This window comes from Leucoraja erinacea, chromosome 7, assembly GCF_028641065.1.
Source record: "Leucoraja erinacea ecotype New England chromosome 7, Leri_hhj_1, whole genome shotgun sequence".
Taxonomy (NCBI): domain Eukaryota; kingdom Metazoa; phylum Chordata; class Chondrichthyes; order Rajiformes; family Rajidae; genus Leucoraja; species Leucoraja erinaceus.
The window spans coordinates 24825993-24841086 of NC_073383.1; the positions used below are offsets into that span (position 1 = coordinate 24825993).

Sequence of the window (15094 nt, forward strand, 5' to 3'; positions counted from 1 at the left end):
ACAATTAGTGTAGTTGGAGGAGGCAACATGTTCCTGTGAATTTTATGCGAGATTGTTAGGGTCTGATATCTGCCCGCAACTTCATCCCCAAAACATTTACTTCTCCCGCACAACATCTCTCTCAGACTTGAATATTTTAAATTACTACTACTCGGGGTAATAGATTCCACAGATTCATAATCTTCTGAGGGAAGACGTTTCTCTCCATTCCCAAGCTGAGTAGTCAACAGTTTACCCTGAGTTTCTGCTCCTGTAGTTCTTGATTCCACCACCAGTGGATCCATCCTCAGAGCATTTACCATATCAAGCCAACTCGGAGTCTTACATCATTCTAAACGAGCACATATTCTAAACCTCAATGAGTATGTAGTCATTTTGTTTAATCTATCCTCATAAAACAATTGCCCCATCCCCCAAATTAATCTGCTGTACGCTTGCTGCAGTTCCTACGAGGGATGTATATGCTTTCATAAATAAGGAGACCGATAAAATACAGAAAACCTAAGCGTGGTCTCAGGAAAGCCCAGAGCAATAGCAGCAAGACTTTCTTACCCATGTACTCTTTTGCTACTGCAATCAAGGTCAGTATCCTAATTGCCTTCCTTAATTAATTACCTGAATATATTTTGTTTCTTGAAAAAGTGCACCAGAACTCTCTCAGTTAAGAGCTAAAAACCAAAAGCTGGAAGGACTCAGTGTGTCAGGCAGCATCAGAGGAGGGAATGGACAGACACATTTTGGGTCAGAGTTTCTCCAGCACTCTGTTTTTTGCTCAAGACTTCACCATCTGGAAGTTTCTTGTGTCAGCGACATCTAATATACTCACACCATTAAACCTTTCTTTGTTTTCTGTTGGTGGTAAAGTTCACATTTTCATTATACCAAATCAGCCACCTTTTTGCCCATGAACAGGAAATAGTGGCCATTCAATTCATTCGACCTCCTGCTTCATTCTACAAGATCTCACTTGATTCCCTTAATATCCAATCATCTATCGATCTCTGTATTGAATATAGCTAGTAATAGAGCTTCTTAGATTGCAAATTTGGGTTGAAATTTTGGTCACGCTAATTCTTAACGACATCTGATGCCTTCAACACTAGTTACCTCTTCATAATTTCTTTCCACTTTCAAGAAGTCTTGTCCAGAATGTTTTGTATGTCATGTGCACCGGATATGAATTGGAACAGTGAAATTCTTACTTGCTAAATGAGATATTTTAGATTATTTATTGGTTGTATAGAATAGAGAATATCTCTATGTAACTAAAAGTCTTTGTGTGTGTGCCCACGATGTGTCAATCTGGTTTTCCTATCTTCTTCCAAATGCTGGGCCACAGCCTTCCCATTTTCACATATCCTACTCACATTTTTCCTGGTGTGGTGATAAACATCTTCCAGTCGCATTCCCACATATATTTCCGAAGTTATTAATCCTTTACATTTCAAAAACAGCCCCAAAAACTCACCCATGTCTCTCTCCCTCTACCCACCTCCCTCTCTGCTCCTCTCCATCTCTACCCCCTCCCTCTACTCTCACTCTTTACTCCCCTCCCCACCCTCTCTACCCCCTCCCCCTCACTCTCTACCTCCCTACCCCTACCCCCCTCTCTATCCCCTCACTCTGAACCCCCTCTCCCTCTTAACCCCCCTCCCTCTCTACCCCGCCTCCCTCTCTCTCTCTTGGTTCTTGGTCCTCCAAAATATTCCAAATGGAATTTAAACTGGAGGTGGTGAAGGGAGGGCTTAAGCCAATAAGGGTTATTGGGAAGAAAGAGCTACTTTAAATTTAGTTGCATTTGGTTGGGTAACTAGTTGGGTGGAGATTATTCCATGCTTTAATTGTGCGGGGGAAGAACGAATTGCTGTACACATCTGTCTTTGTAGCTGGGATCACAAATTGGATCGAATGCCCTCGTCTGCTCCTAATTGGTTTGGGTTTGGTGTAGGTCTTGTAGTCTATGTCGAGCTGACCATTTAACATTTTGTAAAAACAGGTCAAACGGTGAGCTTCACGTCTGTCTTGGAGAGGGTTCCACCCCAGAGAATTCCGAAGTTTGGTGACACTCGCTTCTCTCTCATAGGTGTTAGTAACAAATCGAGCTGCTTGTCTTTGGACACGTTCGATGGAAGAAATGTTTTTATTTGTGTATGGGTCCCATGCTGCAACTGCGTAGTCCAAATGAGGTCTAACGAGGGTGAAGTATAGCTTCTCCTTGACAGAAGTTGAACAATGATGAAAGTTGCGCCTCAGAAAGTTTAGGTCACCTGTTGCTTTCACCGTTGCATGATGAGTCTGACCATTCCAACGCAGATCATTCTGCAATTTGATTCCAAGATACTTGGTTTGTTTGGATTCTTCAAGGGTGGCACCAAGTATATTGTAAGACGTTTCGCCTGGATTCCTCTTTCTGGTGACACGCATGGTTTCACATTTGGAAGGGTTGATCTGCATGCCCCATCTCTACTCCCCTCCCTCTCTAGGAATTGATAGGGTGAAGAGGAGGAGGAGAGAGTGGTGGGGGATGAGGAGAAATGAGCCGTGCCTGCGCAGTTGGGGGCTATGCGTGAGCGGTCCAATATTGCGTTGGGGGGACTGCTTTCGTTGGGGAAATGGGTGAGTGGTGGACAGGGTCTGCACTTGGTCTAGTAGTTACTAAATAAGGCGCACGCTTAAGGGCCTGTCCCACTTAGGCGATTTTTTAGGCAACTGTGGCACCAGTCAATGTTGCGGTATGTCGCCGGAAAAAACGGCTTTTTGCACCCACCCCACGACAATGTCCATGACAAGCTACCACCTAGTCGACGTCAAGCTACGACAAGCTACGTCAACTGGCGACACAATTCCTCGTGACTTGGGACGTCCACCTACAACAACCTTCGATCACACAGACGACAACCTACGACACTGGAAGTCAATCTACCTCCACTAGCAACAAGCTACGACAAGCTACCGACCCTGTCGGCGGCAAATGAAGACAACTGAATACTTCTCTTGATGCCGGAACTGTCGCCGGGTGACATAGGATAACGTAGGTTGGCGCCAATGGAATTCACCAAGGTCATGACCCGGTGACAACAAACGTCACCCGGAGACTACATACAACAGCACCTACGACAGGAGAAGATAGGCAACGTCAAGCCCACTGTCATCGAAAGGTTTTGAACATTTCAAAGTCCAGCGGCGACAAGAAATAAGTAACGACACTTGAGGAGACCGTTCACGACAATACAGGCATCACCCCGCGACCATGTGGCGACAACCTATTTTTTGTCTGTTGCCAAATCGCCTAAGTGGTGTAGGCTATTTAGTGTGCCTAATGTAGCGACTATTACCTCAAATGAAACAATGTTTTGAACATGAAGAAACTGCCAAGTACTTAACATTAGGGTCACATATTTTAAAACCAGATGCTTAAATGTTAATATTTTAATGTTAGCACTTTATTATATGCATGGATTTTTGAACAACTAATAATACACTGAATTTCAGTTATGTTTTTGTATATAAATGCTATAATGTTTTCAACTGGAATTACTATGACCAAACATTTAACTACAAGTCAATAAAGTACTAAATTTAAACAAAAGTTAAAAAATTACTAAAAGCATAATCAATAGAATAAAACTTTACGCATTTACCTTTCAATTCTTCCCCAAGCCTCCATCACAAGTTGTTGGACTAGGGAATCATGTGGTTCAACATTCAACCTTTAATAAATGCACAAGTATATTGATGAGAACCATTATCTTGTAGACGTATTGATTTAACATAATCAGACACAACTTTCTGTTTATTTGGACTGTCTCTAATTTTTCAAATCACACCTTAATTGTTTGAAAGTAGGGAAAATGTGTGATTGACGATGACTGTGTGATTGACATTCTCACAGGTAAGTCCTAAAGTTTTGTTTTTTACAATTTGCTTCGAGGTTTTGGTTAGCATTCCATTGTTCCTCCTCAGACACCTCCATCATGAGTTTAAGAATCAGCACCTCAGGTACCCTGTTGTAGCACAGAGGAATCAACACTGGATTCAACAACTTCAGATAACTATTTGATGTCTAAACAGGCCAGTTTTCCCCTCAGTCAACAGATGCTGCTTGGTCTGTTGAAGATCTAAAAAATATATTTCATTTTGGACAGGCTGCAACTACCATGTTCTCTAGCTTTGTTTTAACTTTGTTTTTTCCTTCCCTCCTTCATTCTTATTAATTTCAATTTATTTGTACCTCATCCAGCTAGATCAGCTATATTAAACAAATCGTCAATACCCTCTCTCAACCATCAGCATCAACATTTGAGTAATTGAACCCTTCTTGGTAATCATCCTGTCATAGGATGTTATAAGATCGGTTTGTCTTCTCCACCTCTTTCTTCTCTGTTATTTAAGAATGCTAATTTTCTAACTTTTTCTGCTTCTGATGAAAGATCATCAAAATATATGTTAATTCTCTTTCCACAAATGTCATTACATCTGCTGAGCATTTGAGACCAGTGAATCTTTACTGCACTTCAACTAATGTCAAGTACATCCTTTCTTAGGCAGGAGACAAAACCTGAACACAATACTCCAGAGGAGGTCTCACCAAAGCTCTAAAAAATTGCAATACGAACTATATACGTAAATTTGATTGCTCTAGGTATTTTTTTATTCTTTTTCCAAAATTTAAAATTCTTCAGTGACTATAGTTACCTCAGTGCATTGTACAACATATCCACCAGTGTTTCATCATCCATCTGGTCAATCTTGTTTTCTGCTAACACACGAAGAACCATGAACTGTGAGTGATTTCTGATGTAGTCTATACTCCTCAGTATCTGTGGCTTTTCCTTTTGAAATTGCCAGAGGAGTTCTATTGCATGGCCCACATGCATCACTGCAAGTTTGGCTTTGTTTTTCCCAACCAGATCAAGTACTTGGTCCTCATTTGAACAGTTGTCTAGTTGATACCACAAAAAATCACTCCCCTTAACCCCTGGGTGGTAAAATCTCATTGAGAGGTAGTAAATGTGCCTGAACCGAAGCATTTTTAATGGAAGCATGATTTTGTACTCTTAAAAGTACATAATTCTTTAAATTTTCAAAACTAGCTATCAAAAAGTTTCTTTGATGTAATAAAAATGCATTTCTCCATACTCCAATAAAGTACACCTTTCATGGACCGTATAGGATATGTGCATTATCTGCAAAACAAAGAAATACAGTTAAGTGACAATAACATTTTTGTACATTTCTGAATTATTTAATTTTAAGTAATGGGCCAAATATCGTAGTTGACGCTGTCGAAAAATTACAATCATTTTAGTGTTAGATTTGTTATTAGTGTAAGACCACAGGACGATGAGTATGTGGAACAATTGCAAGAGGAAGCTTACAGAGGCAGGTACAATTACAAAGTTTAAAAGACATTTGGATAGATATTAACATAGAAAAGGTTCAGAGGGACACGAGCCAAACTCGGGCAAATGGGACTAGCTCAGGCCAACATCTTGGTCAGTGTGGTTATCCATATAATATAGTCAGAAAAACAAAGTGCTTTTGTAGCAATTAGAAATATAGAAACATAGGCAAAAGACAAAGATAGAAGTTCAAAAATGATATTGTCAGCTTCCTAAGTGGACAAAAATAGTGCTGTATCCCTGTCCATAATGATTTAACAAATTAGTCCTTTAAAGCAAGGTCCTCATTAAAAATATCATTAGAGGTGCAGACCAAATGTAATGCAGATATCAAATTATTGAACAAGGAGAATGGACGAGCAAGTGAAATTAGGAAGGTTTTTTTTTACAAATTCAAAAATCAAATAATCTGGATTTGCAGTTGCTATAGAATAGTTTGTTATATGACACAGAAAATCATGGAAAGCGACAAGTGAGAGTTACGTTTGGTTCAATATTTGGAATGGGTATAGATATTGAAACACTGAGCGTAAAGAGCCTGTCCCACTTACACGATTTTTTCGGCGACTTGCCGGTACCCATCATAGTCGCAGCAGGTCGCTGAAAATTTCAACATGTTAAAAATCCAGCGGTGACTAGAAAAAGATACGACTCTTTGGGCGACTACTCACGACCATACATGTCATGACATGTTGCCGGCAGTCGGCGAAAAAATCGTGGGATAGGCTCTTAAGTAAATATTTTGAATGGCATCCAATATGAAATAAAAGTTGGATTGAAAAGGAATGAAATTCCTGCCAGATGACAAGAAAACCAGACAACATTATTTGTAAGACACAGGAAAATCAAGCTACAGACAAGATACGTAAGGTAATAGTTTCACAAAAAGACATTTTATGGAAAGTGTTTAAAAATAAGGCAAGAACAGAAGTCATTCACGGAAGGATTTTTAGTGGCCACAATAGAAGTAACATAGAGATCGCACAAGTTTATTTATTTATTCCTTCATGGAATTTGGATATGATTATAGAAACATAGAAATTAGGTGCAGGAGTAGGCCATTCGGCCCTTCGAGCCATTATGCCACCATTTACAGCCCATCCCTATATGCACCCGGATGAAGGAAGCAATAAAGAGGCAACAACACGAGTGGGTCTGAGGGCACACATCGGCCAGGTAAAGATGGCAGATACCCTGCGTCTTCTTTCCCATCTCCTCCCACAATCCCTCCCGCACCCATCCCTCCCTCCTTTCCCCTACCCTCAGTCACTTCCTCCCTCCCTCCCTCCAATACTCCTCTCCCGTCCCTACCCCCGTCCTATCCCTCTATCCCCCACTCCTCACCTCCTCCTATCCCTCCTGACCTCTCTCACTGCCCTCCTCTCCCTCTATTCCCCATGCTCTACCTCCCCCACTCCTCTTCCCCTCCCCCAATCCCTCCCTCACCTCTCCTTCCCTCTAAACTCAGTCACTCCCTCCATAAAAAGCAGCATCTGCAGTTCCTACCTCCACAGGTCATTCATTGTTAGCTGTGGTTTAGATCCCGTTGATTTGGCGATTGGACCAGTTTGTATCGTTCGCGTGTGTGTTACTCAAACTCCATGCATATTGCTCGGCCACCCTGCAACCCGACTCTCTCCCTCCCTCTCTCTGCTCACTCCGGCTCAGCTGTGGCTCGGCTCGTCCCCGTCCTGTCCGACCAACTACTGCTGCCGCTCGGCCCGTCCCAGCCCTGCCGTCCGCTGGCACCGCTCGGCCCGTCCCTGCCCTGCCCACCCGCCTACCTGCTGGGGGGTGGGTGGGGGAGATGGAGTCAGTGTTCGTCACAGAGTTTCGATGAACTAGTGGAGAAGAGGCACAACAGAGGATGTACACCCTGTGGCAGCTGAGGAAGCACAATCTGCCCCAGGCAATGATGGCCCAATTCTACACGGCCATCATAGAGTCTGTTCTCACCTTCTCCATCATCGTCTGGTTTGGCTCAGCCACCAAGCACGACACCTGGAGGCTGCAGCGAATCGTCCGATCAGCAGAGAAGATTATTGGCTGCCAGGAAGCGAGCGGGCAAGATCATCTCTGACCCTTCTCACCCTGGCCACAATCTCTTTGAATCACTTCCCTCTGGAAGGCGACTCCGGATTGTGAAAGCTGCCACAGCCAGACATAAAAACAGTTTTTATCCACGAGTAGTTGCTCTATTCAACAGCCAAAAATCTGTAGCCTCCCTTTCATCTGGTATTTTGTTGGTTCACAAGCTTGATCAATGGTATTTTATCATTAATGTTTTATTATTATTAATGTTTAGTGTATTCTGAGTCATTCGTAACTGTCACTGAATGTCATGTTGTTACTTGTGGGCGGAGTACCAAGGCAAATTCCTTGTATGTGAATACTTGGTCAATAAACTTACCTACTTATTTACTTACATACGAAAAGAAAACGCCTCTGAAGCAAAATTTATCTTTAAAAAAAAAAATTGCAAACCATACGTGGGTTTTGAATTACATTTTACTCAGATGCAAGCCAATGGCATAATTGTTAGCTGTTAATTGGACATAATCAACCTCAGCAAATTGACAATATCCTATTGAAAGGGAGTGGGTGTTTAAGCTGTCAGGACATTTTATTATTTGCCAAAATATACATCTCAATAGCATAATGATAGAAAACTTACTTTTCCACACACCACTCGTAAGTCTGGAGATTTTTTTAATGATAAATTTAGCTTCAGAAGCAATTTCTTTTTGCATGTAAAAACCCACTTCAGAACCATGGGCGATTTTAAAATTTTACAGCCAGATTTATCACTTCTGAAACTTTTTAGCTACCAAAGGAATCAAGAAAAAACACAAACAATGCCTTACTGTTGATGAAATGCAGTGAGCAAACGCGATAATTCCCAATATTTTCAATCTTGATAACTGCATGGCCGTTCTACAAGCACTTTAGCTGTCCCTTCAGCTCTTGCTTCGCTTTACCTTCATTTCGCTTCACTTTTAGAAATTGAAGTAGGATAGATGGCTCTCACGGTTACCCCGACTTCCACAATTATTTACAGCGCAAAAATTCACCATTTTGGCGGTTTTTAACTGGTAGGAAAGTACGCGTTTCGTGTATTAACATATATATATACAACATATACCAGAAGCTGTGATGTCCTCCAGATGGATTGAACCTTCTGAATTTTGTAGTCGGCAGGGCAGTACCCTACATATCGCCAACTTGGACAATTTAACATTTTTATCAAGCCAATCAACCTACAAACCTGTACTTCTTTGGAGTGTGGGAGGAAACCGAAGATCTCGGAGAAAACCGAATCAGATCACGGGTAGCACATACAAACTCCATACAAACAGCACCCGTAGTCGGGGTCGAACCCGGGTCTCTGGCGCTGCATTTTGCTGTAAGGCAGCAACTCTATCGCTGTGCCACCGTGACTGCCCATTGACCGGATTGAGCGGCTCCGTGCGTCAAGCCCTTTGACCCGGTGACCTTACGTTCAACCCCCCTATGGCCTCCAGAGGCGATATCTCTTCCCTTGTGCGAGGCATTTCCAACATGCTCTGTCCAGCAGTGGAAGCACGTTACTTTGTGGTTCTTCACCCCGCTCCACCCCTTCCCATATCCACTCCACCCATCCCACCAAAGATCCTATAGCGAAGCAAGATGGGTTACTCTCACGCAACGGTGTAGTACGCTCATGGGCGGATTCATGGGTGATTTTATGACTCATTTTAGCAACCAGCCCCTGCCATCTTGCTCAGCCATCTCGCTTCCGGCCAAAGATTGGATCCGCAGCGGGGAGAGGGAGTGCGGGGAGAGGGAGTGTGGGGCCCGGGGCAGCGGGAGAGGGAGTGTGGGGTCCGGGGTCCGGGGCAGCGGGAGAGGGAGTGTGGGGTCCCGGGGCAGCGGGAGAGGGAGTGTGGGGCCCGGGGCAGCGGGAGAGGGAGTGTGGGGCAGCCGGGGTAGGGGGGGACATTGTAGTGTGGGGGCAGGCGAGGGAGTGCCGGGGGGGTAAGGCCTAATGGGGGGGAAGTTGCCTAGTGTGTGTGAAGTTGCGGGGAGGTTTACAATGTTTCTTATTTACAATGTTTCTTATTTAATGTCCCTTGTCTAGTCTGAAATAAAGTTCATTATTGGATTAGAAGAAATATAATTGTGTGTGTTATATGATTATATACATTTATATAATTTAATGTATGTGTGTTTATAAACATTTTATTATTTAACAAGAATTAACAGAATTATGAACTAACAGAATTACGAATCTAACCCTATCTCACACACAAAAAGTTCCCCCGCAATGTCAATTACCCTGCGAGTCGGGTCGGTTCCGGTTACTACAAAATCAACTCAAACACTACTTGTGAGCCATTTAAAAAGAAATGATTTAAAAAACATTAAAAAAGACAATTACCAGAGTCAAATTTTATTCTTGACAAGAAGTTTGAACTGACAGATTTATGAATCTAACCCACACAAACTGTTGCCCCGCAACATTGATTACACTGCCAGTCGGGTCGGGTAGGCTCAGGTTGCTAAAATGGGCGGGGAAAAATGCCCAGGATCCCCTCCATAGCGTACTACACGTCAGCCCATTGCATTTAGCAGGAGTAGCCTATCTTGCTCTGCTATAGGATCTTTGCATCCCACTACGTTCCACTCATTCCACTGACCCCACTACACCCCCTACCCCATGTACATCCAACTGCCCCCCATCCATTCCACCTCTCTCTCTACCCACTTCACTGCACTCACCTTCACACCACCGACCCGTTACACCCCATCAGGTAAACCCCTACCCTAGCTCCACTACCCACCCCCCACACCAGAAAACCCCTGGCCTCCCGGTACCCTATCGCCTCCTTCGCCACACACACAGCCTCCCGTGCCCGGAGTGTGGTGAACAAATGGCGGCTGCCTTGCGCCGCTGTCGCCAGCAGGCGGGGGGGAGGGAGGGATGCCGCGCCATCACCCCGCCGTCGCCATCAGCCGACAGCGCCATCTTGAGAGCTCGACAAGGAGCCGCATCAACGGAATGTGGCGGCCTGTTGGTCGGAACCCGCCGGGTTGCTCCTTTATCCCACACCCCGCATCTAACTCTCAATTTTCAATTTCCCTCTGCCCCCACAATAATAAAAGATGCGGGTTTTACCTGGCACAATTAGCTAGGCCACGATCCGCGGTCTCAAGTAGCAATGGTGACGCCACACGACGCGTGCGCATCGGGCAAGATCCGTCGACCCGCGGCTTCCGCGCAACCGAACTTGACATCGGGGAGACAGAGATGGACGACGCGTTTGACCGACGTCGAGGGTGACCAATCGGAATACCGAGTGTGCTTTGGAAAGGGGCGGGCGATGTGTCTACGCGAATCAGAGCGGCAGGCAGGCAGGCGCGGGACGGAATGAATCAAGTGTGGTTGTCGCAGGACGGTGCTTGCTGAATTAGGACAACGTTGGTACAAATTGAGGCCGAGTGCGGGACCTAAGCAGGTTAAACCACCGGATCGGTGTTTAGGATCGCGGCCCATAGGGTCCCTCTGCTTTACCGAACCGTGGGGCGGACGTTAATTGGGCGAAATGTGAGTGTTTTGCCGATTTCAAGACGCCTGAAACCTCGGGTCTTGACTGGTGTTTTCTTTGCTGTCTGCATTTGCTCAAAATAATCTTTTAACATTCAAGGGGAAAATATCTATTATTTACCAGGTGGCGATGGCGTAAACAACTTGCAGATTGTAAATAAACATCTTGTCTCTGTGAGCATGTTTGATTTCGTTTCGTTTCCAAACTTCGGGTGATGAACTGATCTAATAGTCTCCTCAAAATATTCCAGTCCCATGCAAATCGGGCCAGCTTGGATGTATACTGCCCCCAAAAGATAATGACGACGAGTTGACCATAGGATGTTTTTTTTTCAATCGGTGCAGGTAGAAACATGGAAACGTAGACAAATAGGTGCTAGCTAGCCAGCACCGCCATTCGATATGATCATGGCTGATCATCTAAAATCAGTACCCCGTTCCTGCTTCCCCCCATCCCCATCATATCCATTGATTTCTTTAGCCCTAAGAGCTAAATCTAACTATCTCTTGAAAACATCCAGTGAATTTGCCTCCACTGCCTTCTGTGGCAGAGAGTTCCACAGATTCACAACTTCCTGGGTGAAGAAGTATTTCCTCACCTCAGTCCTAAATAAACTGTGACCCCTGGTTCTGGACTCCCCCCAACATTGGGGACATTTCTCCTGCATTTAGCCTGTCCGATCCTTTACATTTTTTATATGTTTCTATAAGATTCCCTCTCATCCGAAATTCCAGTGAATACAAGCCGTTGACCCAATCCTTCATCAAATTAGGAGACCAAAATTGCACACAATACTCCAGGTGCGGTCTCACCGGGGCCCTGTACAACTGCAGTAGAACCTGATTGCTCCTAAACTCAAATCCTCTTGCAATGAAGGCCAACATGCCATTGGCTTTCTTCACTGCCTGCTGATACCTGCATGCTTATTTTCAGTGACTGATGTACACGCACACTCAGGTCTCGATTCACCTCCCCTTTTCCTAATCTGACACCATTCTGATAATAATCTGCCTTCCTGTTCTTGCCACCAAAGTGGATAACCTCACATTTATCCACATTATACTGCATCTGCCCATTCATCCAACCTATCCAAGTCGCCCTGCATCCTCATTGCAGCTCGCACTGCCACCCAGCTTTGTGTCATCCGCAAACTTGGAGATGTCATATTTAATTCCCTAGCCTAAATCGTTAATATATATATTGTAAATAACAGGTCCCAGCACAGTGTCTTGCGGCACCCCACTCTGCCATTCTGAAAAGGACCCGTTAATTCCTACTCTTTGCTTCCTGTCTGCCAACCAGTTTTTTATCTATGTCAATACCCTACCTCAATACCATGTGCTCTAATTTTGCACACTAATCTGTTGTGTGGGACCTTGTCGAAGGCTTTTTGAAAGTCCAGATACACCACATCCACTGGCTACATCTACTTGTTACATCCTCAAAAAATTCCAGAAGATTAGTCAAGCATGATTTCCCCTTCATAAATCTATGCTGACTTTGACCGATCCTGTCACTGCTTTCCAAATGCGCTGCTATAACATCGTTAACAATCGACTCAAGCATCTTCCCCACTACCGATGTAAGGCTAACTGGTCTATAATCCCCAGTTTTCTCTCTCCCTCCTTTCTTAAAAAGTGGGGTTACATTGGCTACCCTCCAGTCCACAGGAACTGATCCAGAGTCGAGAGAACATTGGAAAATGATCACCAATGAATGCATCCACGATTTCTAGGGCCACCTCCTTGAGTACTCTGGGTTGCAGATCATCAGGCCCTGGGGATTTATCTGCCTTCAGTCCCAACAGTTTACCTAACACCATTTCCTGACTAATGTGGATTCCATTCAGATCCTCCATCCCACAAGATCCTCGGTCCAGCAATATTTCTGGGAAATTGTTTGTGTCTTCCTTAGTGATGTCAGAACCAAAGTACTCTTTTAACTGTTCTGCCATTTCCTTGTTTCCCATTATAATGTACCTGTCTCTGATTGTAAGGGACCTACATTTGTCTTCACTAATCTTTTCCTTTTTACATATCTAAAGAAGCTTTTAGTCAGTTTTTATATTCCCTGCAAGCTTTCCTTCTTGTCCCCCCCCCCCTTCTAAATCAACCCCGTAGTCCTCCTCTGTTGAGTTCTAAATTTCTCCCAGTCCTCAGGTTTGCTGCTACCTCTGACCAATTTATATGCCTATTCCTTGGATTTAACACTATCCTTGATTTCCCTTGTTAGCCACGGTTGAGCCGTCTTCCCCGTTTTATTATTCGCTAGAGAGGGATGAACAATTTTTGGAGTTCATCCATGCGGTCTTTAAATCTTTGCCATTGCATCTCCACTGTCAATCCTTTAAGTATAATTTGCCCGTCTATCCTAGCCATTTCTTGTTCCATATCTTCAAAGTCTCCTTTCTTTAAGTTCATGACTAGTCTCTGAATTAACCGTGTCACTTTCCATCCTAATGCAGAATTCCACCATATTATGTTCACTGTTGCCCAAGGGGCTTTGCGCAACAAGATCGCTAACTAATCAATAGGTGCAGGAGTAGGCCATTCGGCCGTTCGAGCCAGCACCGCCATTCAATGTGATCATGGCTGATCAATCCATCCTCATTACACAATACTCAGTCTAAGATAGCATGTCCTCTAGTCGGTTCTTCTACATATTGGTTTAAAAAACCATCCTGTATACATTCCAGTAAATCCTCCTGCTCAGCGCTGCTACCAATTTGGTTGGCCCAATTTATATGTAGATTAAAGTCACCCATGGTAACTGCTGGACCGTTGCTACACGCAACCCTAATTTCCTGCTTGATGCTATCCCCAACCTCCTTAATGCTGTTTGGTGGTCTATGTATAACTCCAACAAATGTTTTCTACCCTTGGCTATTTCGTAGTTCTACCCATACCAATTCTACAGCATCCAAGCTAATGTCTCTCCTTGCTATTGCATCAATCTCCTCTTTAACCAACAATGTCACCCCACCTCCTCTTCCTTTATGTCTATCCTTCCTGAATATCGACTATAGCGTGCAAAGCAGTGGTGATAACCACCAGATTATGTACCTGGTTTTATTTAAATTCATATTTCCTTTTGTAGTTACATCTAACCAGAAAATTGTTCAAATTTAGGCTTGAGGTAAAATATTGAGATGTCCATTAATAAATGTCATGGCTGCATTTTATTTGAATTCCTTGAAGTCCAAACGATGTTAGAAATTCTTTGAATTAATTCTGAAATGTAGTGCCTGTACTTTCAATATAAATTGGGTATATGATCATTACCTTTACCAGAACTGAACTTATGAGTGATCATAACCCTTTTCAACAGAGAGCACTTCTATTTTAATGCAAAAATAAATATTAAGACTTCAACTGAAGCTCTTTATTGGAGTGTTTGCAATAATAAGGGAGACAATAAAGAATTGGAAGGGAACTCCTGAATTTGGAATTTAAAGCAAATGAAGGTATGGATGCCCAAGATGGAATACCTGTAGTAAAATGTGTAAGAAGGAACTGCAAATGCTGGTTTAACCCAAAGATAGACACAAAAAGCTGGAGTAACTAAGCAGGACAGGCGGCATCGCTGGAGAGAAGTTTTGGGTCAAGACCCTTCTTCTCCAGCTTTTTGTGCCTATCTATCGAATAATAAAAGTCAGGGATGTGTGTGAGACCAGAATTGAAGAAGCATAGAGAATCTTACAATGCTAAAGTACGAGATGAATATAGATTGGAGTGATTTGTGAACATGTATAAGTGTTCTTAAGAAAATAAATTAGCTTTGCTGGATGTGGTCATGGATAAGAGGTGAGGCAGGGACTGGGATGGGCAATGATAAGGATAGAATTAAGAGATCTTGATAGTTTGGTTGGAAACTCATCTATGAGTCAAATATGCAATGGTGTTTAGTCTCATTGGACAGGGAAGGATGAGTCAGTTCATCGGTGTTTTTTGGAACCCGATGTCTTCAATCTTTTCAATATTAGGACAGGCTTCTGCTCCTGCAACATTAAATGGGTAGGAATTAGTGATAAGGGAGGGGCCAAGAAGGATCTATCATATGTGGTTGATGTCATCTGCATACATATTATATTAAAGGTATAATGAGACT

General features: G+C 43.4%; 2 protein-coding genes across 6 annotated transcripts in view; one reads left to right on the forward strand and one right to left on the reverse strand.

The window, feature by feature from the left end:
- Positions 1-10686, reverse strand: part of fastkd1 (FAST kinase domains 1) — a 35092-nt gene extending 24406 nt beyond the window's left edge. For 2 of the 4 annotated variants that reach the window (XM_055637995.1, XM_055637993.1), the window contains exons 1-3: positions 10558-10686; positions 4696-5186; positions 3642-3710 (exon numbers count right to left, since the gene is read on the reverse strand). In XM_055637995.1, the coding sequence (XP_055493970.1) occupies positions 3642-3710; positions 4696-5045 (419 nt within the window). In that variant the 5' untranslated portion in view covers positions 5046-5186; positions 10558-10686. Of the gene's footprint in view, positions 1-3641; positions 3711-4695; positions 5187-5953; positions 6110-10557 lie in introns of those variants that run through there. The other 2 variants (XM_055637994.1, XM_055637996.1) reach the window with 2 other exon arrangements.
- A 120-nt stretch (positions 10687-10806) lies between these two features.
- ppig (peptidylprolyl isomerase G (cyclophilin G)) overlaps positions 10807-15094 on the forward strand; it is a 44342-nt gene continuing 40054 nt past the window's right edge. For both annotated transcript variants that reach the window (XM_055637991.1, XM_055637992.1), the window contains exon 1: positions 10807-10986. The gene's annotated coding sequence lies outside the window, so the exon portion shown is untranslated. The remainder of the gene's footprint in view (positions 10987-15094) is intronic.